The following is a 26,589-nucleotide window of genomic DNA, read 5'->3' on the forward strand; positions in this document are numbered from 1 at the left end:
CTGTGGATCCATTATCTGTATTTTTAAAGATCCTATATCCCTTTTTTCTTATTAAAGCAGTTCAATTGCCACATGCACTAATATATTTTTATGTTGTTGTGCCAATTTATACAATAAAGGCTATTTTAATAAAGCAATTTTATTCTTTTTACTTCTTGCACAATCCCTACCAGGTTTATCTCTCACCATCTTTAGTTTGTTTTTTATTGATTACCGGATAGTCTGCCATCCATCTACTTGGGAGAGGGCACATTGATCACACAAGTATTTATCAATTTATGCATTATTTTTTAGATCATTATTACAATTGTGCTCCCCTCTCTAACAGTGTCAGAGCAGGTACTAGGCCGGGGTCACACAAATGCGAGAAACTCACACGATTCTCGTGAGTCTCTCGCATGAACATCCGGCACTGCCGCAGGCTTTCAGACCGGAGCTTGCGGCTGCATAGAAATACATACAGCCACACGCTCCGGTCCAAGTGTCGAGTGGGTGACCCTGGCCTTACTGTAATTTTGGTGGTGGTCAGATGCAATAAAATGTCACCTTTTATTGCTCTACCTGCTTCACCTAATGCCAAGACCTTGGCACAAATTTTCATCAGGGAAATTGTAAATCAGGGAGATATAGCCGAGATGAGGAGATGCACTGAAGTGGTTCCCGTGAAGACAGCACTCCGGTCTCCTCAGCACCTAGCCACCACACTGCAGTGGTTCCTGTGAGGACCCCGCTTTGGTTTCCTCTGCACTTAGCCGCCCACACTGCAGTGTTTCCTGTGAGGACCCCGCTCCAGTTTCCTCAGCACTTAGCCGCCACACTGCAGCGGTTGCTGTGAGGACCCCGACCTGCCACACTGCAGTGGTTCTAGTGAGGACCCCGCTCCGGTTTCCTCAGCACAGCCACCCACACTGCAGTGGCTCCTGTGAGGACCCCGCTCCGGTTTCCTCAGCACTTAGCCACCCACACTGCAGTGGTTCCTGTGAGGACCCCGCTCCGGTTTCCTCAGCACTTAGCCGCCCACACTGCAGTGGTTCCTGTGAGGACCCCGCTCCGGTTTCCTCAGCACTTAGCCGCCCACACTGCAGTGGTTCCTGTGAGGACCCCGCTCCGGTTTCCTCAGCACTTAGCCACCCACACTGCAGTGGTTCCTGTGAGGACCCCGCTCCGGTTTCCTCAGCACAGCCACCCACACTGCAGTGGTTCCTGTGAGGACCCCGCTCCGGTTTCCTCAGCACTTAGCCGCCCACACTGCAGTGGTTCCTGTGGGGACCCCGCTCCGGTTTCCTCAGCACTTAGCCACCAACACTGCAGTGGTTCCTGTGAGGACCCCGCTCCGGTTTCCTCAGCACTTAGCCGCCCACACTGCAGTGGTTCCTGTGAGGACCCCGCTCCGGTTTCCTCAGCACTTAGCCACCCACACTGCAGTGGTTCCTGTGAGGACCCCGCTCCGGTTTCCTCAGCACTTAGCCGCCCACACTGCAGTGGTTCCTGTGAGGACCCCGCTCCGGTTTCCTCAGCACAGCCACCCACACTGCAGTGGTTCCTGTGAGGACCCCGCTCCGGTTTCCTCAGCACTTAGCCGCCCACACTGCAGTGGTTCCTGTGAGGACCCCGCTCCGGTTTCCTCAGCACTTAGCCACCCACACTGCAGTGGTTCCTGTGAGGACCCCGCTCCGGTTTCCTCAGCACTTAGCCACCCACACTGCAGTGGTTCCTGTGAGGACCCCGCTCCGGTTTCCTCAGCACTTAGCCGCCCACACTGCAGTGGTTCCTGTGAGGACCCCGCTCCGGTTTCCTCAGCACTTAGCCGCCCACACTGCAGTGGTTCCTGTGAGGACCCCGCTCCGGTTTCCTCAGCACTTAGCCCCCCACACTGCAGTGGTTCCTGTGAGGACCCCGCTCCGGTTTCCTCAGCACTTAGCCACCCACACTGCAGTGGTTCCTGTGAGGACCCCGCTCCGGTTTCCTCAGCACTTAGCCACCCACACTGCAGTGGTTCCTGTGAGGACCCCGCTCCGGTTTCCTCAGCACAGCCACCCACACTGCAGTGGTTCCTGTGAGGACCCCGCTCCGGTTTCCTCAGCACTTAGCCGCCCACACTGCAGTGGTTCCTGTGAGGACCCCGCTCCGGTTTCCTCAGCACTTAGCCACCCACACTGCAGTGGTTCCTGTGAGGACCCCGCTCCGGTTTCCTCAGCACTTAGCCGCCCACACTGCAGTGGTTCCTGTGAGGACCCCGCTCCGGTTTCCTCAGCACTTAGCCACCCACACTGCAGTGGTTCTAGTGAGGACCCCGCTCCGGTTTCCTCCGCACTGAGCCGCCCAAAGCGGACAGATATGGTGAGAGCCTCCATGCATCATCTCTGAGTGATCTAGACGCAACCGTGACAGGAGGAGGATGGGGGGAATTGCTCTACATCCAGCATGCCCCGCGGCTCCCGCGCTGTGATTGCTTGAACGTCTTCCCACACAGCAAGGTCTACTTCCGGATATCTGCACTGCATTCCGGGTAACCGGAAGTATTACCCACGTGTGGTTGTTTGCGTCCGGAGGGTCATATCCGGCAAGGAAAGCGGAAGCCGGTACCAGACAGGACAGGATGTTCTCAAGAGTGAAAGGACGAAGCAGAGGGATGAACGTCACAGGGAAGAGGAGGTGAGAAGCCGGGGAGACCCAAGTAATAAGCCCGGAGGCCGAGACTGACGGAGGTGAGGAGAGATCTCTGAGGAGAGGTCTCAGGTGAGGAGAAGGACTGTGTGTGCCCCCTCCCATTTACTTTCCATCCCCCAGTTAAGCAGACATGGATTCCCTGGAGGCGATGCTAACTGATCCTCTGGAGCTTGGGCCGTGCCTGGACAGCGGTGGGACAGGGGTCCTGGAGCCATGCCTGCTGGGAGGGACGAGGGTCAATCTTCCTGAAGACCTGCTGGAGGATGTAAGTGTAATGTGTGTGTGTGTGTATATATATATATATATATATATATATATATAGTACAGACAAAACGTTTGGACACTCCTCATTCAAAGAGTTTTCTTTATTTTCATGGCTATGAAAACTATGAATTAACACATGTGGAATTATATAATTAACAAAAAAAGTGTGAAACAACTGAAAATATGTCTTATATTCTAGGTTATTCAAAGTAGCCACCTTTTGCTTTAATTACTGCTTTGCACACTCTTGGCATTCTCTTGATGAGCTTCAAGTGGTAGTCACCGGAAATGGTCTTCCAACAGTCTTGAAGGAGTTGCCAGAGATGCTTAGCACTTGTTGGCCCTTTTGCCTTCACTCTGCGGTCCAGCTCACCCCAAACCATCTCGATTGGGTTCAGGTCTGGTGACTGTGGAGGCCAGGTCATCTGGCTTAGCACCCCATCACTCTCCTTTTTGGTCAAATAGCCCTTACACAGCCTGGAGGTGTGTTTGAGGCCATTGTCCTGTTGAGAAATAAATGATGGTCCAAGTAAACGCAAACCGGATGGAATAGCATGCCGCTGCAAGATGCTGTGGTAGCCATGCTGGTTCAGTATGCCTTCAATTTTGAATAAATCCCCAACAGTGTCACCAGCAAAGCACCCCCACACCATCACACCTCCTCCATGCTTCACGGTGGGAACCAGGCATGTAGAGTCCATCCGTTCACCTTTTCTGCATCGCACAAAGACACGGTGGTTGGAACCAAAGATCTCAAATTTGGACTCATCAGACCAAAGCACAGATGTCCACTGGTCTAATGTCCATTCCTTGTGTTCTTTAGCCTAAACAAGTCTCTTCTGCTTGTTGCCTGTCCTTAGCAGTGGTTTCCTAGCAGCTATTTTACCATGAAGGCCTGCTGCACAAAGTCTCTTAACAGTTGTTGTAGAGATGTGTCTGCTGCTAGAACTCTGTGTGGCATTGACCTGGTCTCTAATCTGAGCTGCTGTTAACCTGCGATTTCTGAGGCTGGTGACTAGGATGAACTTATCCTCCGCAGCAGAGGTGACTCTTGGGCTTCCTTTCCTGAGGCGGTCCTCATGTGAGCCAGTTTCTTTGTAGCGCTTGATGGTTTTTGCCAATGCACTTGGGGACACTTTCAAAGTTTTTCCAATTTTTCGGACTGACTGACCTTCATTTCTTAAAGTAATGATGGCCACTCGTTTTTCTTTACTCAGCTTCTTTTTTCTTGCCATAATACAATTCTAACAGTCTATTCAGTAGGACTATCAGCTGTGTATCCACCAGACTTCTGCACAACACAACTGATGGTCCCAACCCCATTTATAAGGCAAGAACTCCCACTTATTAAACCTGACAGGGCACACCTGTGAAGTGAAAACCATTTCTGGTGGCTACCTCTTGAAGCTCATCAAGAGAATGCCAAGAGTGTGCAAAGCAGTAATCAAAGCAAAAGGTGGCTACTTTGAAGAACCTAGAATATAAGACATATTTTCAGTTGTTTCACACTTTTTTGTTAATTATATGATTCCACATGTGTTAATTCATAGTTTTGATGCCTTCAGAGGAAATCTACAATTTTCAGTTATGAAAATAAAGAAAACTCTTTGAATGAGAAGGTGTGTCCAAACTTTTGGCCTGTACTGTGTGTGTGTGTGTATGTGTGTGTGTGTATGTGTGTGTGTGTGTATATGTGTGTATGTGTATATATATATATATATATATATATATATATATATATATATATATATATATATATATATATATATACACATACACACACACATATATATATATAGGCAGCACTTCTTAGACTTGTAATATTTATGGTCTAATTCAAACCCACATGGTGTGGCAACGTTTCGGCTCACACTAAGCCTTTTTCAAGTCTTGAAAAAGGCTCAGCGTGAGCCAAAACGTTGCCACGCCATGTCGGTTTGAATTAAATCCACAAATTTTACTAAAAGTCCAAAGAGTGCTGCCTTCAGTTTTTCTTATCTGGATTGGGGCAAGTATTGGATGCTTTGCTGTGGAGGCTGTTCACCCGCTAATTGTAATTGTGCTGTTTCAATTTTTGGTACATATATATATGTATGTATGTCTCATCCTGAGGAGTATATACCAACCATCTGCACCCCAGTCCCCACTACTACAACTCCCAGCAGTGTATGGGCGAACCTATCACATTGTAATGGACTTTCAACCTCTTTTCTTTACTATTGTCAAGAACTCTACTTGCTGTCAGTGAATTGGAACAATAATTCTTTCCGCTTCTTATTCCTTCTCATAGTTGAGGGTTTGTTACATTGTATCAAGGGTAGATGATGTTGTGCATATAGGTAAAATGTCAGTGATTGCTGTGTGCCCACTGTAGGCGAACCCTCTGCTGTGAGAAATTGTTGGTCTGCAGGTGTTGTCAGTGTGTCCTTGACACTTGGGTTAATCCGCAGGGGTGCTGCAGTACACATTACGGGAAGTGGGGCATCTTCATTTCTCCAGCAGACGCTGGGCCCTGTGTGCTTCGTGGCTATCTCTTCTATGATTAATAACTTCTAGAAAGGCTGTCATCTCTTTTCTTGTCTGTTGGGGGCTGCCTGGATGACGTGGGGGATTGTATTTCCTGTTGATTTGTCTCTGATCACTGTGCTCCTGGGACAGATGATGGGAGTGATCTCTGGTTTCCCACTTCTCTCCTTTCAGCCAGAGCTCTTCTTTGATGTGGTCAGCATGGACACGTGGCAAAATGTCTTGTCGGACTCGCAGCGGGAGCATCTGCGTCAGTTTCTTCCATCCTTCCCAGAGAACAACACGGAGCAGCAGGAGCAGGCGCTACAGACCCTTTTCAGGGGCGAGAACTTGCGCTTTGGGAATCCTCTGCACACTGCCCAGAGGCTCTTCAGGGGTGAGTTCAGCTCAGCAGCATAATTAATGCAAATCATTGTAGAATGGTAGCTCTACTTTGCTGAGTGTTCAATTGCTCTGTTCCCAAGAACTGTGCTTACTTTCATTGAATGGAAACATTCAACTGTACATGCAGATGCTATAGTTCTTCTCCCAGCTGAGGATTTGTTACAATTGTGTGCAGTCTAAACAACACTGTATGAAAAGATGAGATTCTACTCATGATGTGCACAAGATGGTTCCCAAGTAATGGCAGCAAGCAGAGATCTTGTCAGGAACCAGAAATTGGTTAATAGTTTTATAGAAGTTGTAATGCAGCGGTACAACACTTACGCATACTACACTGCAGCGCCGTCTTAAAGTCTCTTTCATCACAGCTTTACTCTTTTAGTTTGCACAGTACACGATATACTTTAGATCAGACCTGGGCAAAGTGCGGCCCACAGGCCACATCCAGCCCTCTGGCTGTCTCAGTCCGGCCCGCTGGAAACCTGAGAGCCGCACTGTGCCCGCTCGTTGTCTCCCGCAGTCAGCATTGGTGGAGGATGGGCCTCCGGCCACTTCCTCCACCAATCAGCATGTCAAACAGCTGATGCAATGACGTCATTTCATCGCGTCAACTGTGTACCGCCAGAAGAATCAGTTCATCAGAGACAGCAGCAGAAGCAGGGCACCTGGGAACGGGACCGAGGGGAGTATGTGTTTTTTTTTTTTTTTTGTTTTTTTTTTGTCATGTCTATGAACATGAGGATTCTATGGGGGTGATGTGTAGCACATGGAGAGGCTATTGGGGTAACATGCTGCAAATGGGAAGACTGTATACTGTCATGCAGTATATAGGGAAGCTGTGTGGGGCTCAATCAGTATATGGGAAGGCTGTGGGGGGCCTCATGCAGTATATGGGAGGCTGTGTGGGCTTCATGCAGTATATGAGAGACTGTGTGGGGCCTCATGCAGTATACGGGGAAACTGGGGCTCATGCAGTACATGGGAAGGCTGTGTGTGGCTCATGCAGTATATGGGAGGATGTGTGGACCTCATGTAGTATATGGGGAAACTGAGGCTTATGCAGTACATGGGGAGGCTTTGTGTGGCTCATGCTGTATATAGGGAGGCTGTGTGGGGCTCATGCAGTACATGGGGAGGCTGTGTGGGGCTCATGCAGTATATGGGAGGATGTGTGGGCCTCATGTAGTACATGGGGAGGCTTTGTGGGGCTCATGCTGTATATAGGGAGGCTGTGTGGGGCTCATGCAGTATATGGGAGGCTGTGTGGGCCTCATGCAGTATATGGGGAAACTTGGGCTTATGCAGTACACGGGGAGGCTGTGTTGGGGCTCATGCTACATATAGGGAGGCTGTGTGGGGCTCATGCTGTATATAGGGAAGCTGTGTGGGGCTCAATCAGTATATGGGAAGGCTGTGTGGGCTTCATGCAGTATATGGGAGACTGTGTGGGGCCTCATGCAGTATACGGGGAAACTGGGGCTCATATGCAGTACATGGGAAGGCTGTGTGTGGCTCATGCAGTATATGGGAGGATGTGTGGGCCTCATGTAGTATATGGGGAAACAGGCTTATGCAGTACATGGGGAGGCTTTGTGTGGCTCATGCTGTATATAGGGAGGCTGTGTGGGGCTCATGCAGTATATGGGAGGCTATGTGGGGCTCATGCCGCATATGTAGTAGGCTGTGTGAGGCTCATGCTGTATATAGGGGGGCTCAATATTAAGTGATATGATTAAAATTAATATTGAGTAGAATTAATTTCAAGCTATTGGTTTGGCCCTCCACAACAGTCATGGTCTCTCATGTGGCCCCTCAGGAAAATTAATTGCCAACCCCTGCTTTAGATTGTAGTCCCTAAACGCCAGTCTTCCTCTGACCAGTTTTTGTGGGCGACTACACCACCGTGTTAACGTCTCTTTACTCACAGCCGTACACAGTCTTTGATATTTTCTGGATTACAGCCGGGAACCATATCCTCCTGTTTGCAGTCATTAAACACACTAGTCCTACCTCCGGGCACAGGACATCCACCTCTGAGACCAGTCACCGTGGATGGCAGCACCACTGTGTACGCTGTGGGTGCCAGGCCTATTGGCTCCGCTCACAGGCCCTGCACTGCACAGTAATAAGCACCAACTCACTCTGGACCTGACACACCCATACCCTTTCCTGCAGGGCTTTTAACAAAGAAACCTGTGGTCTCAAGCCATATGGAAAATCCAGGCTGGAATGAAATGGACTACCCTGCTGTCTTTTTTTCATAACACAACATCCCAGAGCAGGTTTTCCCTACATCTGCCCTGGACACTAGCCTGTCCAAGGCTAACACTTATTTTTATTCTTAGTCTGCATTGCAGTCACAGCTCCGCCCGTGACTGCCATGCACTCCTATGGCCTTCATACGCCTCCGTGCACATCCTGGGGAGAACCCACAGTGACCCCCTACGTGTGACATCGGTCACTGCTTCACCATTGCAATCACAACTACACCTGCTACTGCAATGCCCCCTCATGACCTCAATATGCCTCCGTGCGCATCTTGAGGAGAACAAACAGCGACCCCCCCCCCCCCACACACCTGTGACATGGGTCACAGCCTCACAAAGTTTAAACTCTTCCTTACGACACATGTGGTTGTTGCTCCGGGGTTGTCCTGCACAGGGAGGGTGCCCCGGGGGTGTCCTGAACAAGGAGGGTGCTCCAAAGGGGGTCCTGCACAGGAAAGGTGCTCGGTGGGGGGGGTGGATTTCTGCACTTGTCTTATTTACACCCTCCAATTGTTTGCCTGCCTGCCAGATGGTCACCTAAACCCGGAGGTGGTGAAGTATCGGCAGCTGTGTCTCAAGTCCCAATACAAGCGATACCTGACGTCTCAGCAGCAGTATTTCCACAACCTGCTGAAGCAAATTCTGGCATCCAGGAAGGTAACTTTACAACTACAGTGGTGTTGGGAAGCAGGTGGGGGGCTTCACACCGATTTTTGCATGGGTAACTCCTGTCTCTGTTGTTTGTAGGAACTTCTAGATAATTCAAGAAAGAAAGGTCCAGATCTGGTGATGAAGAGAGAGCCCGGCTCACTGCGAAACTCGCCTGAGGAAAGAGAGAGGCGTGCACAGCGGCGATACCTGAAGATCCTGCGGGAGGTGAAGGAGGAGTGCGGAGACACCAACCTGTCGACTGAAGAGGAAGGTGCGGATCCAGAGCCAGCGGCCGTGTGTCTGCTGCTCATGCTGCAGATTTAGTGAAGCTTTTCCCTTTATGTTTAGATTTGAGCTCCTGGTCGCCGGAGTCTCCCACGCAGACTCCCGGAGCTGCTGTTCCTCTTCGTTCGGTCCCTACACTATCCACCCAGGACATGAGGACATCAGGTGAGTGGTGAACAGCGATGGTTGGAGCACATCTGCCGTCGTTTTCCCATCTAGGAATCTTATAGGCGTCGTTCCTTTTGAAGTATATTTCGTCCTTCGCTGCATTTTGTTCTCAAAAACAAATTTGGCTATAGTCTCATTCCCTGGAGTGTTCTGGTGTAGACTCCCATGTTCCACTAGACCAACTGAGCCCCATGATTGGACGTTGCACTGTCATGTTGTCATCAGGACCATCCCCTCTAATCTTATCTCTTCTATTGAAGATAAGGCTGAGCTGTCGGAGCGCGACCTGAAGCTGCTGCTGCGGAAACACCGGGAGAAGCGGAAACACCAGCAGGTAAGTAATACGAGGTTCCGATCCTGGATCAATGTGACGCGTCGTCCCCCAGACTCCTATATATATTAGAAGGGCCAGCTCTGTCCTGGGATGCCCCCTTGATCCAGTTCAGGAAGTAGGCGACAGGAGGATACTGGCCAAGGTGAGCTACATGGTGCAGAATGATTCCCATCCCATGCAATGAGACCGTGACAAAGATGTGCAGTACTGTCGGTGACCGGCTACTTCATCCTAAATGTGAGAGGGAGCGCTATCGAAAGTCCTTCCTTCCTGCTGCAGTTAGGCTGTCTAACCAGCACTGTCCAAAACGGAGAACGACCCAAACAGTGAACTGATAGATCCAAAGTTGTGATAGTCCGGTTATATCTTTTTTTTTTTTTTTTTTTTCTCGTATATGTACCTACCTACTGTCAATGTAATGCCTTTATGCATCTGTATCTGTACTTGTTCCTGCCTTGCTGCTGTAATTCTCTGAATTTCCCCATGGTGGGACGATTAAAGGATTATCTTATATACGGTGCAATCAAGTAAACAAAGGAACATCATCCAATCCAGGTGAAAGGTTGAAAAAAATCTTTAATCCACCATGATATCATGTTGGATTAAAGATTTTTTTTTCAACCTTTCACCTGGATTGGATGCTGTTCCTTTTTTACTTGATTGCTGTATTTTCCAAGTGGATTCCTTGGATTGGGAGCTTGCATCCTCTTGGCAAAGTGCTGTCAGCTGTTTCTGCTTGTTTCCTATATGCAGTGCATGCGCGTCGTCCCACAGGCTCCTATGTGCGGTGCAGGTGCGTCGTCCCCCCAGGCTCCTATAGGCCGTGCAGGCGTGTTGTCCCCCCAGGCTCCTATAGGCCGTGCAGGCGTGTTGTCCCCCCAGGCTCCTATAGGCCGTGCAGGCGTGTTGTCCCCCCAGGCTCCTATAGGCCGTGCAGGCGCGTCGTGCCCCCAGGCTCCTATAGGCCGTGCAGGGTGCGTCGTGCCCCCAGGCTCCTATAGGCCGTGCAGGGTGCGTCGTGCCCCCAGGCTCCTATAGGCCGTGCAGGGTGCGTCGTGCCCCCAGGCTCCTATAGGCCGTGCAGGGTGCGTCGTGCCCCCAGGCTCCTATAGGCCGTGCAGGGTGCGTCGTGCCCCCAGGCTCCTATAGGCCGTGCAGGGTGCGTCGTGCCCCCAGGCTCCTATAGGCCGTGCAGGGTGCGTCGTGCCCCCAGGCTCCTATAGGCCGTGCAGGGTGCGTCGTGCCCCCAGGCTCCTATAGGCCGTGCAGGGTGCGTCGTGCCCCCAGGCTCCTATAGGCCGTGCAGGGTGCGTCGTGCCCCCAGGCTCCTATAGGCCGTGCAGGGTGCGTCGTGCCCCCAGGCTCCTATAGGCCGTGCAGGGTGCGTCGTGCCCCCAGGCTCCTATAGGCCGTGCAGGGTGCGTCGTGCCCCCAGGCTCCTATAGGCCGTGCAGGGTGCGTCGTGCCCCCAGGCTCCTATAGGCCGTGCAGGGTGCGTCGTGCCCCCAGGCTCCTATAGGCCGTGCAGGGTGCGTCGTGCCCCCAGGCTCCTATAGGCCGTGCAGGGTGCGTCGTGCCCCCAGGCTCCTATAGGCCGTGCAGGGTGCGTCGTGCCCCCAGGCTCCTTTAGGCCGTGCAGGGTGCGTCGTGCCCCCAGGCTCCTATAGGCCGTGCAGGGTGCGTCGTGCCCCCAGGCTCCTATAGGCCGTGCAGGGTGCGTCGTGCCCCCAGGCTCCTATAGGCCGTGCAGGGTGCGTCGTGCCCCCAGGCTCCTATAGGCCGTGCAGGGTGCGTCGTGCCCCCAGGCTCCTATAGGCCGTGCAGGGTGCGTCGTGCCCCCAGGCTCCTATAGGCCGTGCAGGGTGCGTCGTGCCCCCAGGCTCCTATAGGCCGTGCAGGGTGCGTCGTGCCCCCAGGCTCCTATAGGCCGTGCAGGGTGCGTCGTGCCCCCAGGCTCCTATAGGCCGTGCAGGGTGCGTCGTGCCCCCAGGCTCCTATAGGCCGTGCAGGGTGCGTCGTGCCCCCAGGCTCCTATAGGCCGTGCAGGGTGCGTCGTGCCCCCAGGCTCCTATAGGCCGTGCAGGGTGCGTCGTGCCCCCAGGCTCCTATAGGCCGTGCAGGGTGCGTCGTGCCCCCAGGCTCCTATAGGCCGTGCAGGGTGCGTCGTGCCCCCAGGCTCCTATAGGCCGTGCAGGGTGCGTCGTGCCCCCAGGCTCCTATAGGCCGTGCAGGGTGCGTCGTGCCCCCAGGCTCCTATAGGCCGTGCAGGGTGCGTCGTGCCCCCAGGCTCCTATAGGCCGTGCAGGGTGCGTCGTGCCCCCAGGCTCCTATAGGCCGTGCAGGGTGCGTCGTGCCCCCAGGCTCCTATAGGCCGTGCAGGGTGCGTCGTGCCCCCAGGCTCCTATAGGCCGTGCAGGGTGCGTCGTGCCCCCAGGCTCCTATAGGCCGTGCAGGGTGCGTCGTGCCCCCAGGCTCCTATAGGCCGTGCAGGGTGCGTCGTGCCCCCAGGCTCCTATAGGCCGTGCAGGGTGCGTCGTGCCCCCAGGCTCCTATAGGCCGTGCAGGGTGCGTCGTGCCCCCAGGCTCCTATAGGCCGTGCAGGGTGCGTCGTGCCCCCAGGCTCCTATAGGCCGTGCAGGGTGCGTCGTGCCCCCAGGCTCCTATAGGCCGTGCAGGGTGCGTCGTGCCCCCAGGCTCCTATAGGCCGTGCAGGGTGCGTCGTGCCCCCAGGCTCCTATAGGCCGTGCAGGGTGCGTCGTGCCCCCAGGCTCCTATAGGCCGTGCAGGGTGCGTCGTGCCCCCAGGCTCCTATAGGCCGTGCAGGGTGCGTCGTGCCCCCAGGCTCCTATAGGCCGTGCAGGGTGCGTCGTGCCCCCAGGCTCCTATAGGCCGTGCAGGGTGCGTCGTGCCCCCAGGCTCCTATAGGCCGTGCAGGGTGCGTCGTGCCCCCAGGCTCCTATTGGCCGTGCACGTGCCCCCAGGCTCCCATATTTGGGGCAGGCAAATCGTCCCTTAAGCTCCTATATCTGGCGCTGGCCCGGCGTCCCCCCAGGCTCCTATATCTGGCGCTGGCCCGGCGTCCCCCCAGGCTCCTATATCTGGCGCTGGCCCGGCGTCCCCCCAGGCTCCTATATCTGGCGCTGGCCCGGCGTCCCCCCAGGCTCCTATATCTGGCGCTGGCCCGGCGTCCCCCCAGGCTCCTATATTTGGCGCTGGCCCGGCGTCCCCCAGGCTCCTATATCTGGCGCTGGCCCGGCGTCCCCCCAGGCTCCTATATCTGGCGCTGGCCCGGCGTCCCCCCAGGCTCCTATATTTGGCGCTGGCCCGGCGTCCCCCCAGGCTCCTATATTTGGCGCTGGCCCGGCGTCCCCCAGGCTCCTATATTTGGCGCTGGCCCGGCGTCGGCATTTCCTCTGTACGTAGAACATCTTTCTAATCTGCTTGTGTTTTCCTCACATCTTTTGTTTGCTGTCAGTGGAAGGACATTTTCTTCTTTCTGACTCGCACACGTACGTGGTTTGTTTGGTGATGGTCAGTGGAGATCCTGAAAACAGGAGTAGCAAATGGCCAGGACCACCAATAATAGAATTCATAGTGACGGGACCGGGCCCAGTCCTCATCTGTGGCCTCCGGACAGGCAGTGATAGATGATCGCAGCTCTGTGCAACATCCACTAGATGGGGGTGACAGGGGATTTCTGGGCCGGTTACAGGGAACTTGGTAGATTGTTTGGGCTACTGACCACCTGTGATCGTTTATTGTATATCCACCCGTTTATGATGCAGGATCATCCGGATCTCATGACGGACGACGTGACAATGAATGACATCATGACTCGAGTTAATGCCGGCAGGAAAAATTCTTTGGCAGGTAACAGATGGCATATTAAATCACAATTTAGTGGGGTCTTCAGCCTAAGACCCCATGCAACATCAGAATGGCGAGTGCAGCTCTGGAGTATAATACAGGATGTAACTCGGTATCAGTAATGTATGTACACAGTGACTGCACCAGAAGAATAGTGAGTGCAGCTCTGGGGTATAATACAGGATGTAACTCGGTCTCAGTAATGTATGTACACAGTGACTGCACCAGCAGAATAGTGAGTGCAGCTCTGGGGTATAATACAGGATGTAACTCGGTCTCAGTAATGTAATGTATGTACACAGTGACTGCACCAGCAGAATAGTGAGTGCAGCTCTGGGGTATAATACAGGATCAGTAATGTGTGTACACAGTGACTCCACCAGCAGAATAGTGAGTGCAGCTCTGGGGTATAATACAGGATGTAACTCAGGATCAGTAATGTATGTACACAGTGACAGCACCAGCAGAATAGTGAGTGCAGCTCTGGAGTATAATACAGGATTAGTAATGTATGTACACAGTGACTCCACCAGCAGAATAGAGTGTGCACCTCTGGGGTATAATACAGAATGTAACTCAGGATCAGTAATGTAATGTATGTAAACACTGACTGCACAAGGAGAATAGTGAGTGCAGCTCTGGAGGATAATACAGGAGGTATCTTAGGATTGCTTCCTTGTTCGTGTGATGTGAGTGTTGGTTTCTAATCTAAGGTTGTGGTTTTTCAGCTCTCTTTGATTTAGCCAATATGAAGAGAAGACTAAAAGACCGAGATGAAAGGAAAAAAAAGAAGATGAAACCTATTAAGACGGAGCCGGATGATTACCCAGATGCGCCTGAAGAAGCGGACATGATGCCGGCGCTGCTGCCCAGTGACTCCCCTGTCCCTGTCGCCCTGACTGCAGTGAAGGAAGAGTGAGTCCGAGACACGTCTTCGTAGCTGCAGATTTGTGTATTTCCGGCCTCCGGACGCTTCCTGTCGGAGGCTAATGAAGCCTCCTGCCCTTCTCGTCGTTATCATGTCTCTGGCTTCTCTTCTACAGACCCATGGATGACGTGAAGCCACCATTACTGTTCAATGAGATCTCCACCAGCTTTTTCACTCTATTACTGGATATTCTGATGGTGGAGGGCCCCTGCAGTCTCATGCTGGTAAGCAGCGGACATGACACTTCAGTCAGATTATCTTCTAGTACAAGTCAGACCTTTCACTTGTGGGAGTGCTGTGGAGTCACATTACAGCCCTGGAGTTTGCTTTTTCTGGCTGTAGCTTCATTTTTCTATATAAATAATTAAAACTTTTTAGAATATATGCAGATGATCAGTAATGCAGGTTCCACCCGGCGTAATTGTACAGCGTCCAAGCCGCAGCGGCCAGATGTTTTACAGCATAGTAGAGAGATTTCAAGAAATCCCATGTCCACTATTTGTGCACAGACGCCTGCGTATCACCTGCGGAGATGTACATCTCTCCAGACCGCAGCATGTCTATTTATCTTGTGGATACGAGAGCCTCTACAAGATGTCACCCACACAATGTATTGGACGCGGTGAATCCGCACGGCTCAGTGATCAGAGGATTCACCTGCGTTCAGTAGCCGTCAGCGAACATATGCTGCTTGCAAAACGCTGCCGATTACTGATTGTGTACACATACCCTCAGGGCTTTATAGCTGCTGAAGGTAAAAACAAATGTCCCGTTCACTGACAGGGAGCAGAGATTTTGAAAATGAAGAGAGACTTTCTTAGTATTAATATTGGAGGGCTGGTGACGTTTTCAGTACAGTTCTTAAGCTTTGTTGACTGCAGAGCCCCCAGATCGAGCAGATGAGGAGGAGGATGATGATGATGATTTGTTTTACAGTTGGAGGAGAAGGTGTCGCACTGGCAGTCGTCGCCCGCCAGCACCCTGAACAGCTGGTTCTCTGCTGTCCCGAACTGGTGCGACTTGGTGCATTCAGCTCTCATGTATCTTGGTGCAGACAGTAAAGGTGAATGTGGAGTCCAAAGGGGCCAGGGGATATGTGATAATTAGAGTTGAGCGAATTTGATCGGGTCCCTGCTTATTTGGCAAGCTATAGCGCTTACTGAATAAGCTGCAGAGGGAACCCGGCTTCCTGGATCGCTCCGGCTGATCAGCTGTTTGGCTCTGCAGCTGCATGTGTTGCGGCTGCGTGACAGTCACAACACATGCATGGTTTGCCTCCATGCATGTGTTGTGCCTGTCACACAACTTTGACACATGCAGCTGCGGAGCCAAACAGCTGATCAGCCGGAGCGATCCAGGAAGCCGGGTTCCCTCTGCAGCTTATTCGGCAAGCGCTATAGTTTGTCGAATAAGTCCTGACCCCATCAAATTTGCTCATCTCTAGTGATAACCTAAAAAACAACCGACAAAAGAAAAATTCGAATTTGTGGTCAATATAAGAAGTACCATAGATTATGATAAATATAAAAGATACAAATAAATAATAAAAAACATTATAACTTTCTTATAAAAATACCTTTATTCAAATATGGTAACAAATAGTAACACAAAGCACGTGTTCTCTGTGTAAAATAATTATAAAATAACTAAATATATAATAAAATATCAAAGACACAGCAGGCCAGCAATGAACAATCTGGGATATATATATATATATATATATATATATATATATATATATATATCTCTCTCTCTCTCTCTCTCTCTCTCTCTCTCTCTCTCTCTCTCTCTCTCTCTCTCTCTCTCTCTTATGTAGCGTATAAAAACTCCTCTCTTAAAAAATGTGTGAACAATTAACAATAATAATGATAAAAAATATTGAATTAATAATAACACCCTAAAAAAGCACAATATAACTTAATAACAAAGTATGCATAATCATAAAATCATCAAATGTGGCCTTAATAAAGAAAAGTGCAAGGTGCAAAAATTTTCAATGTGAATAATACATATTTAACAAAATAATAATAATGAATAAAGTGCAAGGTGCAATATTGCAATAATATATCAATGTGATGGCAATATACACTCACTGGCCACTTTATTAGGTACACCATGCTAGTAAGGGGTTGGACCCCCTTTTGCCTTCAGAACTGCCTCAATTCTTCGTGGCAGAGATTCAACAAGGTGCAGGAAGCATTCCTCAGAGATTTTGGACCATATTGACATGATGGCATCACACAGTTGGCGCAGATTTGTCGGCTGCACATCCCTGATGCGAATCTCCCGTTCCACCACATCCCAAAGATGCTCTATTGGATTGAGATCTGGTGACTGAGGAGGCCATTTGAGTACAGTGAACTCATTGTCATGTTCAAGAAACCAATCTGAGATGATTCGAGCTTTATGACATGGCGCATTATCCTGCTGAAAGTAGCCATCAGATGTTGGGTACATTGTGGTCATAAAGGGATGGACATGGTCAGCAACAATACTCAGGTAGGCTGTGGCGTTGCAACGATGCTCAATTGGTACCAAGGGGCCCAAAGAGTGCCCAGAAAAAATTCCCCACACCATGACACCACCACCACCAGCCTGAACCGTTGATACAAGGCAGGATGGATCCATGCTTTCATGTTGTTTACGCCAAATTCTGACCCTACCATCCGAATGTCGCAGCAGAAATCGAGACTCATCAGACCAGGCAACGTTTTTCCAATCTTCTACTGTCCAATTTCGATGAGCTTGTGCAAATTGTAGCCTCAGTTTCCTGTTCTTAGCTGAGAGGAGTGGTACCCAGTGTGGTCTTCTGCTGCTGTAGCCCATCTGCCTCAAAGTTCGACGCACTGTGCGTTCAGAGATGCTCTTCTGCCTACCTTGGTTGTAACGGGTGGCAATTTGAGTCACTGTTGCCTTTCTATCAGCTCGAACCAGTCTGCCCATTCTCCTCTGACCTCTGGCATCAACATGGCATTTCCGGCCACAGAACTGCCGCTCACTGGATTTTTTTTCTTTTTCGGACCATTCTCTGTAAACCCTAGAGATGGTTGTGCGTGAAAATCCCAGTAGATCAGCAGTTTCTGAAATTCTCAGACCAGCCCTTCTGGCACCAACAATCATGCCACGTTCAAAGGCACTCAAATCACCTTTCTTCCCCATACTGATGCTCGGTTTGAACTGCAGGAGATTGTCTTGACCATGTCTACATGCCTAAATGCACTGAGTTGCCGCCATGTGATTGGCTGATTAGAAATTAAGTCTTAACACACAGTTGAACAGGTGTACCTAATAAAGTGGCCAGTGAGTGTATATGTAACTCTTTAACAGAGAAAAAAAGTGCCAAGTGCAATATGCAAAAAAGCAGCAATAGTGTAACCATAAAAGGTGCCAATGTGCATACAAATTAGGGAACAATATAACAGAGGAGGAAAATAAGAGGTGTATATACCTAAACACGGCCTGCCGGTCACAGTTTCTCTCATTTTCCTCCTCTGTTGTTTTGTTCCCTAATTTGTATGCACATTGGCACCTTTTATGGTTACACTATTGCTGCTTTTTTGCATATTGCACTTGGCACTTTTTTTCTCTGTTAAAGAGTTACATATATATTGCCATCACATTGATATATTATTGCAATATTGCACCTTGCACTTTATTCATTATTATTTTGTTAAATATGTAATATTCACATAGAATATTTTTGCACCTTGCACTTTTCTTTATTAAGGCCACATTTATTGATTTTATGATTATGCATACTTTGTGATTAAGTTATATTGTGCTTTTTTAGGGTGTTATTATTAATTCAATATTTTTTATTATTATCATTCATTAATTGTTCACACATTTTTTAAGAGAGGAGTTTTTATAGGGTATATAACTAATTTATTTATATATAGATCCCTGATTGATCATTGCTAGCCTGCTGTGTCTTTGATATTTTATTATATATTTAGTTATTTTTTAATAATTTTACACAGAGAACACGTGCTTTGTGTTACTGTTTGTTACCATATTTGAATAAAGGTATTTTTATAAGAAAGTTATATTGTTTTTTTATTATTTATTTGTATCTTTTATATTTATCATAATCTATGGTACTTCTTATATTGACCACAAATTCGAATTTTCCTCTTGTCGGTTTTTTCTAAGTTTTCAAATGGTCTACCATTCCTTTTAGCTGCTGAATATATCATATATAATATGGAATGTAATTATTAAAATATTTATAGACTATATTTTGGTTTTATTTGTGGGAGATATATACAGGTATTGCTAAATTCAGGTTGTTTCGGTATTTCTAGTGATAACCTGCAGCTGCTGAGAACAGAGGAAATGTTCAGGAATGATTCATTGTTTCCTCTTCTCAGGGACATTATCTGGTTTCATTCCTTATGTGGAATTAAAGGAGAAAACCCAACAGTGGCGATGTCTCGGTAAGTCCCTCGCGCCTCCTCTCTCCTGTGGTGGTGACTGGAGCTCTGAATTTCTCGTTGTTTGTTTAGGACCCCCCGGTGACTCGGAGAAGGAGCTTGTGGCTTTGTTCCACCTCTGGCTGGAGACGAAGGATCATATATTGTCTAAGGTGAGAACTGTGAGGAGGATGTTATTAAAGATTGTGGCCCCGTGGGGGGCGAACATCTCACATGCTGATATTCTGTGGGTTTGATGTCTTCTCCAGGAGAATGATGATCTCGCCGACATCGCAATGCCGATCCCTAGAGTGTAAGTAACAGCGTCATGGCTTATCATGGGGCATGGGCTCCGCATGTGGATTGTGGGCCACAGCCCACGCAGCAATGTTTTGCATGATACTCTTTGGTCTTGATGTTTTAGGAGGACGGATTACATTGTGCGGCCCAGTTCTGGGGATGAGAAGCGGATCTTCCAGGAGCAGGTGAGACTTCAGTAATGGGTCGGCCCTTGGTGTATGAGGGTTTTCGGCATCCTCCTCATCTTTGCTGGCGTTACTGTGGCTGTAGACTCCACTTTCTCCACCGGACCTGTTTCCTTTGGATGTTCCTTCTTGTTTTCCTCCCCTTTGTTGCTGTCTTCTAGTTAATACTTTCTTTATTTGCCCCTTTTTCAGGAGCGTCACCGTTATCTCCAGCCATACAAGGCTTTCACGTTCCGCATGCACGGCTTCGAATCGGTTGTGGGTCCAGTGAAGGGCGTATTTGACAAGGAGACATCACTGAACAAAGCGCGAGAGCATTCCCTGCTGCGTTCTGACCGGCCCGCGTATGTCACCATCCTTTCTCTTGGTGAGCGGCAATGATTGCTGGGGGTCATGAGGTGTACTTAGTAGCGACGGTCTGTGTATTACCGATTCTTCTTTCCACCAGTGCGAGATGCTGCTGCCCGACTCCCTAATGGAGAAGGGACACGTGCGGAAATCTGTGAGCTGCTTAAAGACTCCCAGTTCCTCGCGCCGGATGTGACCAGCGCTCAGGTGAGTTGTGTGCAGTCATTACTATAGAATTGGCTGACGGGAGGTGACGGGAATACATGGAGTCTGGGGGTCGATCTGCAGGCTGGATGTAAATAAGACTGGTGAGGAGTCCAGTGGTGCTCAGTGGTCACTGTCTATACCTTTTGCATGGCTTTTGTGACCTGCAGATGCCTGATGTCACACTTCTTAGATTTCATTAGTCCCTGCTGTAATGTTCTGGGTGCAGTCACTTTCCCCTATTCAGTCATCTTGCCCCTCGGCCTCCTTATCAGGTTAACACTGTGGTGAGCGGAGCCCTGGATCGGCTGCACTACGAGAAGGATCCCTGCGTGAAATACGACATTGGCCGCAAGCTCTGGATCTACCTCCACCGAGACCGCAGCGAGGAAGAGTTTGGTAAGGCTTTTACCCCGAGCTTTCTGCAGAAATCCCCCAGTGCTGTCCGATCCTATACTTTCATGTTTTATCTTGCAGAGAGGATCCACCAGGCTCAGGCGGCCGCGGCCAAAGCCAAGAAAGCACTGCAGCAGAAGCCGAAGACTCCGTCAAAGATCGTACGTACCAGAGTCGAATATTAGATCTGTGTCTCCGGGCCTCACAAATGACGCCTCATTGTCCTATAAAGACAGGACTGCCCTGATTGGCTTTCCAGTTCAGCTCCTCATCACTGTCAGACCCTCAGCTCGCCGCTCGGGGCCTGCCTTTCTATCTTGCCACTTCACACAGTGGAGCGTTTTATATAACAGTATCCAGTCTTCTGTGAGACAAACATCCCAACTCCAGACTGATACATTGTAACAAACCATCAGAATAGATGTGTCTCGCTCTGGCTGTTATGTGAGTACAACTCCTAGCGTGTTAGGCCCTGCTGTAAGTTGTAGTTTTACAACAGCTAGAGCACTACAGGTTTCTGACTCCTGGTGAAGACTGATATATTGTAACAGACCCTCAGCTATATCGATGGCTGTGATGGGACACTGATGTAGGAGGCGTCGCGTTCAGAACTTTCCTTTGTGAGGTATGATCCTGAACTGTCATTTCTGGCACCGGCTCTGTGTACAGACGAGTGCATACAGGGACATTTGCTTTGTTTTCTCAGAAGTCAATCAACAAGGAGTTTTCAGTGAAGACTGGTGGTACCCCAGACCCGCTGATCCTGGGTGAGTGCAGCATGCCCCCGACCCCTGGGACCCCTAGCACTCCCACTACCCCAGCTCTTCCAACAACACCAATGTCCCCAACCCCATCTGCAGCCGTCAGCAAAATCATTACCAGCGGTGTCGCAGAGCCCCCGAAATCTAGCCAGAGGTAAGAGCCCTGCGCATCTCCAGGTGGCCGATACCTCTCATGTTGGTTGTGATTGTAGTTGACGGTGTCCTGTCTCCTGCAGCGTTCTCCTGGTGTCTTCTCCTACCATACCTCAGCTCAGCACGTTACTGACCCCTCCGGTGACCAGCCAGGTGACCACCGTGACTCCAGGACCTGTAAGGACATCTCTGTCCACCACCCCAGCAATCCCCCAAATGCGTATTGTGACCGCTTCCGCTCCAGTCACCCCTGCGCCATCACCGGCTGTTGTATCGCAGCCACTCTCCCCAGCAGTTTCTCACATCAGATTGCCGGTCACATCCTCTACCACCAAGGGGATCTCGCAGGTGAGTTAGAGCCGGACTGGGGCAGGTCCGCCAGCCGCGTGACATGGGGCAGGTCCACCCGCCTCGTGACTGGGTTACTGCTGCCATTCTTATTACTGTCTCTTTAAATGTAGGTAGTGACAATGCCTGTGACAATGCCAGTGAAGGCGCCGCTGGCTGCTGCCGCCCCTCGTCCCGGGGTCTCGCTGACTACTCGTGCAGGGATTGCTGTGACTTTGCCCTCTTCTACTGTTGTCTCTTCCAAGCCGTCGGTCAGTTCTCCTGTAGCGACCACTCCAGCCATCCTGCAGAGCATCACCGGCCAAAGCATCCTGAAACAGGTAACGATGGGGACACTGCTGCGATGTAGGTGTCACTGGGGATATTGGTTCATCTCAAGCCAAGGCATTGTCACCTTTATGCTGTTAGTCTCAGCTCTGTGTGTACACACGCCAGGATGTTCACATGTTTTAGTTCCTATTACATTAATATAGCTTTGGCAATGCACTAACGTGTAACATCCGTCTACTGCAGTAATGGTGCTGGGTGTGAACACTGCCTTAATGTGGGATAATAAACTGGATCCTGGTGATGCTGATCACTGGTTATTCCTTCTCTTCACCACCAGGTGGCGCTGTCTGGACAACTTGGTATGAAATCCCAATCGGCCTCCAGTCTTCCCCTGCCCACCACCAATCTGCGGATACAGGGCAAGGACGTTCTGCGTCTTCCTCCATCGTCCATCACTACCGATGCAAAGGGTCAGACTATTTTACGTATCACACCTGACATGATGGCCACATTGGCCAAGTCTCAAGTTACCGCCGTAAAGTTGTCGCAAGAACTTTTTTCTGCCTCCCCTGCATCTAGCAACAGCAAAAGCCTTCTCCACATGACGTCAAACCCATCTTCCCCTTCCCCTCCAGCAACAATCAAAGTCGCCCCCGAGGCTAAACCCGTAGAGGCTAGTAGTTCTGGGTTTAGACTAATGCCAGCGTTGGGGATGCCTGTAGCCGATCAGAAAAGTAAATCCACAACTTGTGCTGACACTAAACCTGCCACCACCATACGGATCGTACAAGGGCTTGGTGTTGTCCCTCCTAAGTCTGCAGCCACACAGGGCATTACTGTAACTGCTAAGCCCGTGCCTGTGGCATCCTCTACTGTGGTCAGCCCTGTTCACACCGCTACAACAGTGAGCCTAACGCCCGTGACCAGCGCTGGAAATAAACCTCACCTGACCGGAGTCTCTGTGGGAGCCGCTGGTGCCACCGTACGGCAGATTCCAGTCACAGCAACTCAGCAGGTGAGATCTCTGATCCGGGGTCACTGGGCCCTAATAGGAGGACCCTTGAGTTGTGGCACAGAGCTCAGGATGCCCACCATTGCAAGGATTCACCAAGCTCATTAATGGCAGATCTGCAACATTGGGTATGAAATGGCCAGAGCTGCAGCGTTGGCATTCTGGGAAAGCTGGGTGATAACCGGAAGCTTTGATGCAAGATGTAAAGATTACTCCGCAATTATTTGGCAGATGACAGATACTTAGCCACTTGCAAACAAGGACTCGACGTCCGTTTACGCACAGGACAGTGCAGCTTGTTTCATCAATTTCCCGTTTACATGTTCTCTTCTTTTTTTTTTTTAAGGGAAAGCTCCCGGCGAGGATCACGGTGCCGCTCTCTGTGCTCAGTCAGCCCATGAAAGGAAAGAGTGTTGTGACTGCGCCAATTATCAAAGGCAACTTAGGAGCAAAGTAAGTGGCATCCGATGTCTATCACGGTGATGTCCGTAAAACGCTGCCACCATATAATGATAAATGTGAACAGTAATACTAATACTAGTAATACTTGGCAAGCGGCAGGAAATGTGACAAATATATATTAGAAAATACCAGACATGCTCCATGGTGGTCTTGTACAGCAGCCAATCCCCGGCCTCGGTGGTCTTGTATGGTGCGTGCTCAGCTCATGGCTGAGGCCAGTGACTGGCTGCTGAGGCCTGTGGGTGCATGAGATGTCATAAGTATAGGGAAGGAAACAAAGAAGGGTGTGGACCACCAGAGCGTCAGTGCTGGAAATACCGGGGATTCAGCAGCTGTGGGATTTTGCTTTTTTGTTTCCTGTCACTTTCTGCTTTTAGTCATCATTAGTGTTTTTGTTTTAATCTGGACAACCCCTTTAATTAGGTATGTCCCATAAGCAGAATGATGCCACCGATTTGGTGCTGTGAGGTCGGCGGGGGTGAGCAGAGGATTACATGATAGATCAGAAGGGGAGAGATGTTCTCATCTGTGCGTTTCTCCGTAGTATCAGTGGTTTGGGGCGGAATATCATCCTGACCACCGTGCCAGCGGGGACCAAGCTCATCGCTGGAAACAAACCTGTCAGTTTCCTGACCACTCAGCAACTGCAGCAGCTGCAGCATCAGGGGCAGGCCACGCAGGTAAGAGGATTGCTGCAGCCATCATCTGCTGCAGATGCACTGACGACCTGTGGGGTTGGATGGATATGTTGTCTGTTTCCACTTCATTAGAAAGCAGTCAGGATCTATGATGTTGTAGACCGGCACCTCTATCCCCAGAGGCTGTGCAGTGAATATCAGAAACGGCTGGATGTTCTCTATGACGTCCACCATGCCCGACCTGCTGCCGTCCTGGAGAACTGGGATCAGGATACCAACAGAGGGAAGGGTAGTGCCAGCCACCAGGGATTGCTGCAGCAGCTTGTGATGTTCACTGTCTATTTATAAGGAACCTAATCGCAAAAAAAAAAGGTATCTCCCTGCAGCTGAGACCTCAGGAGTGCGGTGCCAGGGGCCGATGAGGTTATATTCTCCCTGCAGCCGCTCCCTGCTAGTCACCGGAGTGTTAGCAAGATGGTGAACAGTCTGCATTCAGTGTGGAGTGAGTGTGCTGTGATCGCTCCCTGGTGGCGCCTATTCGTGGACCTGCCCCACACCCACGCTGCTCAAAGTGATTACCGTGCACTCGCTGTATAGCGTCACAGCCCCGATATCTGGCAGGGAGAACTTATCATCTTGCCTTCCAGATTAGACACTGGCACATGTTTAATCAGTATGTAGCTGCAGATTACCACGATGTAGGTGAATTTCTTTGCACTTGTGGTGTGAGTAGTCGGTTATATGTGATAAATGAATCTACAATTTAATTTCCAGAATAACCACATCATTTTTCTCATTGGGCATCAGACTTTGGAGAGGGTGTATGTAGGTTGTGCGTTTAGCACAGTTCTATATGTGACTTTTCCACCTGAGCAATTTCAGAAGCAAACTGAGCAATGAGTGACCGCTGGACACTTCCAGTACGCTGGTTATCCGTAGCCTCTACAAGCTGCTAAAGAGACAGTTTCTATAAAAATGCAGATTTACTTTTTTTTTTTTTGGGGGGGGGGGGGGGGCTTCCCTGTATGATTAGTGGATTTCAGGCTGCTTCTTCCAATCTATTTTTTTTTTTTGTGTATAATGTGGTGACGCTTTTCCTTCTCTTTGCTAGGTGCGTATTCAGACTGTCCCTGCGACACATCTTCAACCGGCCGCCTCTGCCGCATCCAAGGCTGTATCCACTGTTGTAGTAACCACCACCCCTCCCCCAAAACCAGCAACAGAGCCTCAGTGACTGGGGCACATTGAGGTAACAGCTGCGTGCAGCCATCATATGCTGTCCAGCGGATCTGAGCAGGCCAGGGCGTGAGTGAGCGAACGAACGTTGGCTCTGTGGGCACAGACCACGCAGCTTCCTGCAAGAAAAGCAATGGCCAGAGAATGGTGCGGTGCTAAGAAGCTGTACAGATTCTTCTGATCACAGATGACGTGGAAGTCGTGTGTGGACTTATGGTTTTATGCTGTAACAGCAAATGGTGAAAAAAAATTAATATATATATTTACCTTTTGCTTGTAAATGTAAAATAAATATTTAAGATTCAAGAGAATATCCTGTGAAAGGAGCGATGTGTGACTACTTCATGACCTGAAATGCGCTGTGCAAGGAACCCACCCACTGTTTACTTTATTCCCCTCAACTTGCCTCTGACACATCCTAAGCCCTGTGAGGTGGATGGATCATTCTGCCATCTCACTTGTCTATCTCGGGTACCTGCCGCTTCCCCACTCTGCACACCATCACTTAATGCACAATTTATGGGGAATGGCTGGTGTGGAACATGGAGTATGCATGGTATATGTGCATCTGGCATACACAGTGTATACAGAAGGTTCACAACTGGAGAAATTGCTTTTAAATCCAATTAAAAAATTTTTCTCAGGCGTGTGCAGCTCCCAGGCCTCCTGCTCAGGGGTAGTTCAGAGGAGCGGCAGGGTTGAGGCACTGGTGTGAATTAGCTATAGAGCAAGTGTGCGCCTCGCCTAATCTAAGTGACGGGCCTCCTTTTGGAGCGCAATGGTGCCTGGTGACCTTGGCAAAGACCACCTATTAAGAATCCCTCCTTTCTTGAAAAGAGGACATTCGATAAGAGGTAACCTGCAATGTTTCTACAAGCTCTTTGCAATTTTTCACAATTTTGCACTTGTCCCAACCCCTTTCAGACTCCTCAGCGCAGTAATGAGGCTCTATATACTATGTGTATTGTCCAGAGTGAGGCTCCTCCACCAATCTGCTTTTCTTTCACAACCAAATGAGTGACTTAGGCTAGTTTCACACTAGCGCTTTTGAACGCAGCGACTGCCTGCGCACGGACGCTGCTAAGCCCCGCCCCCGCCGGTAGCTCCGCCTACCGGCGCATGACGCTGCATGCGTCCTGCGTCCCCTATCTTTGTCACTGGGGGCGCAGGCCGTGTGCAGTATGCGTTTGGAGGCGCATGCGCCTTTTTGACGGTGCGCCGAGCGCAACCAAACTGCAGCAGGTTGCGTTTGGCGCAGGTCGGCGCACCGTCAAAAGGTCACATGCACCGCCAAACGCATACTGCGCACGGCCTGCGCCCCCAGTGATAAAGATAGGGGACGCAGGATGCATGCAGCGTCATGCGCCGGTAGGCGGAGCTACCGGCGGAGGCGCGGCATGTAGCGGGGCTTAGCGGCGGCCGTGCGCAGGCCGTCGCTGTGCTCAAAGCGCTAGTGTGAAACTAGCCTTAGATGAGAAAACTGATGTTTGCTTCCCAGTGGTTATTCAGCAATTTGTTTT

At 50.2% G+C, this 26,589-nt stretch overlaps 1 protein-coding gene across 4 annotated transcripts; it reads left to right on the plus strand.

Moving 5' to 3' along the window:
• Positions 1–2,488: 2,488 nt before the first annotated feature.
• NFRKB (nuclear factor related to kappaB binding protein) lies at positions 2,489–25,380 on the plus strand. 4 transcript variants are annotated; one of them, XM_073570075.1, is made up of 26 exons: positions 2,489–2,708; positions 2,791–2,935; positions 5,635–5,836; positions 8,641–8,768; positions 8,859–9,033; positions 9,111–9,212; positions 9,476–9,549; positions 13,335–13,419; positions 14,145–14,331; positions 14,460–14,568; positions 15,281–15,407; positions 18,715–18,780; positions 18,850–18,929; positions 19,026–19,069; positions 19,181–19,241; positions 19,434–19,608; positions 19,690–19,796; positions 20,069–20,192; positions 20,271–20,350; positions 20,896–21,104; positions 21,187–21,451; positions 21,565–21,771; positions 22,059–22,736; positions 23,080–23,186; positions 23,740–23,875; positions 24,945–25,380. In XM_073570075.1, exons 2-26 carry the CDS (start codon positions 2,801–2,803, stop codon positions 25,065–25,067), a joined length of 3,786 nt encoding a protein of 1,261 aa, XP_073426176.1. In that variant the 5' UTR covers positions 2,489–2,708; positions 2,791–2,800; the 3' UTR covers positions 25,068–25,380. The 4 variants fall into 4 exon arrangements, with proteins under 4 accessions (XP_073426176.1, XP_073426177.1, XP_073426178.1 ...); XM_073570076.1 differs by having other exon boundaries at positions 2,489–2,655; XM_073570077.1 differs by lacking the exon at positions 2,791–2,935 and having other exon boundaries at positions 2,489–2,739.
• The last annotated feature ends 1,209 nt before the right edge of the window (positions 25,381–26,589 follow it).

The sequence above is a fragment of the Dendrobates tinctorius genome, unplaced genomic scaffold (genome assembly GCF_039654945.1).
Source record: "Dendrobates tinctorius isolate UK_male_01 unplaced genomic scaffold, ASM3965494v1 ptg000028l, whole genome shotgun sequence".
Classification (NCBI taxonomy): domain Eukaryota; kingdom Metazoa; phylum Chordata; class Amphibia; order Anura; family Dendrobatidae; genus Dendrobates; species Dendrobates tinctorius.

What these genes read in the sequence shown, in the direction of transcription:
- NFRKB (XM_073570075.1), top strand. Translation starts at nt 2,801, where the DNA reads ATGGATTCCCTGGAGGCGATGCTAACTGATCCTCTGGAGCTTGGGCCG. An exon ending in CCCCCGAAATCTAGCCAGAG is followed by an intron (nt 21,105 to 21,186) that starts GTAAGAGCCCTG and finishes TGTCTCCTGCAG; the next exon opens with CGTTCTCCTGGTGTCTTCTC. An exon ending in AAAGGCAACTTAGGAGCAAA is followed by an intron (nt 23,187 to 23,739) that starts GTAAGTGGCATC and finishes GTTTCTCCGTAG; the next exon opens with TATCAGTGGTTTGGGGCGGA.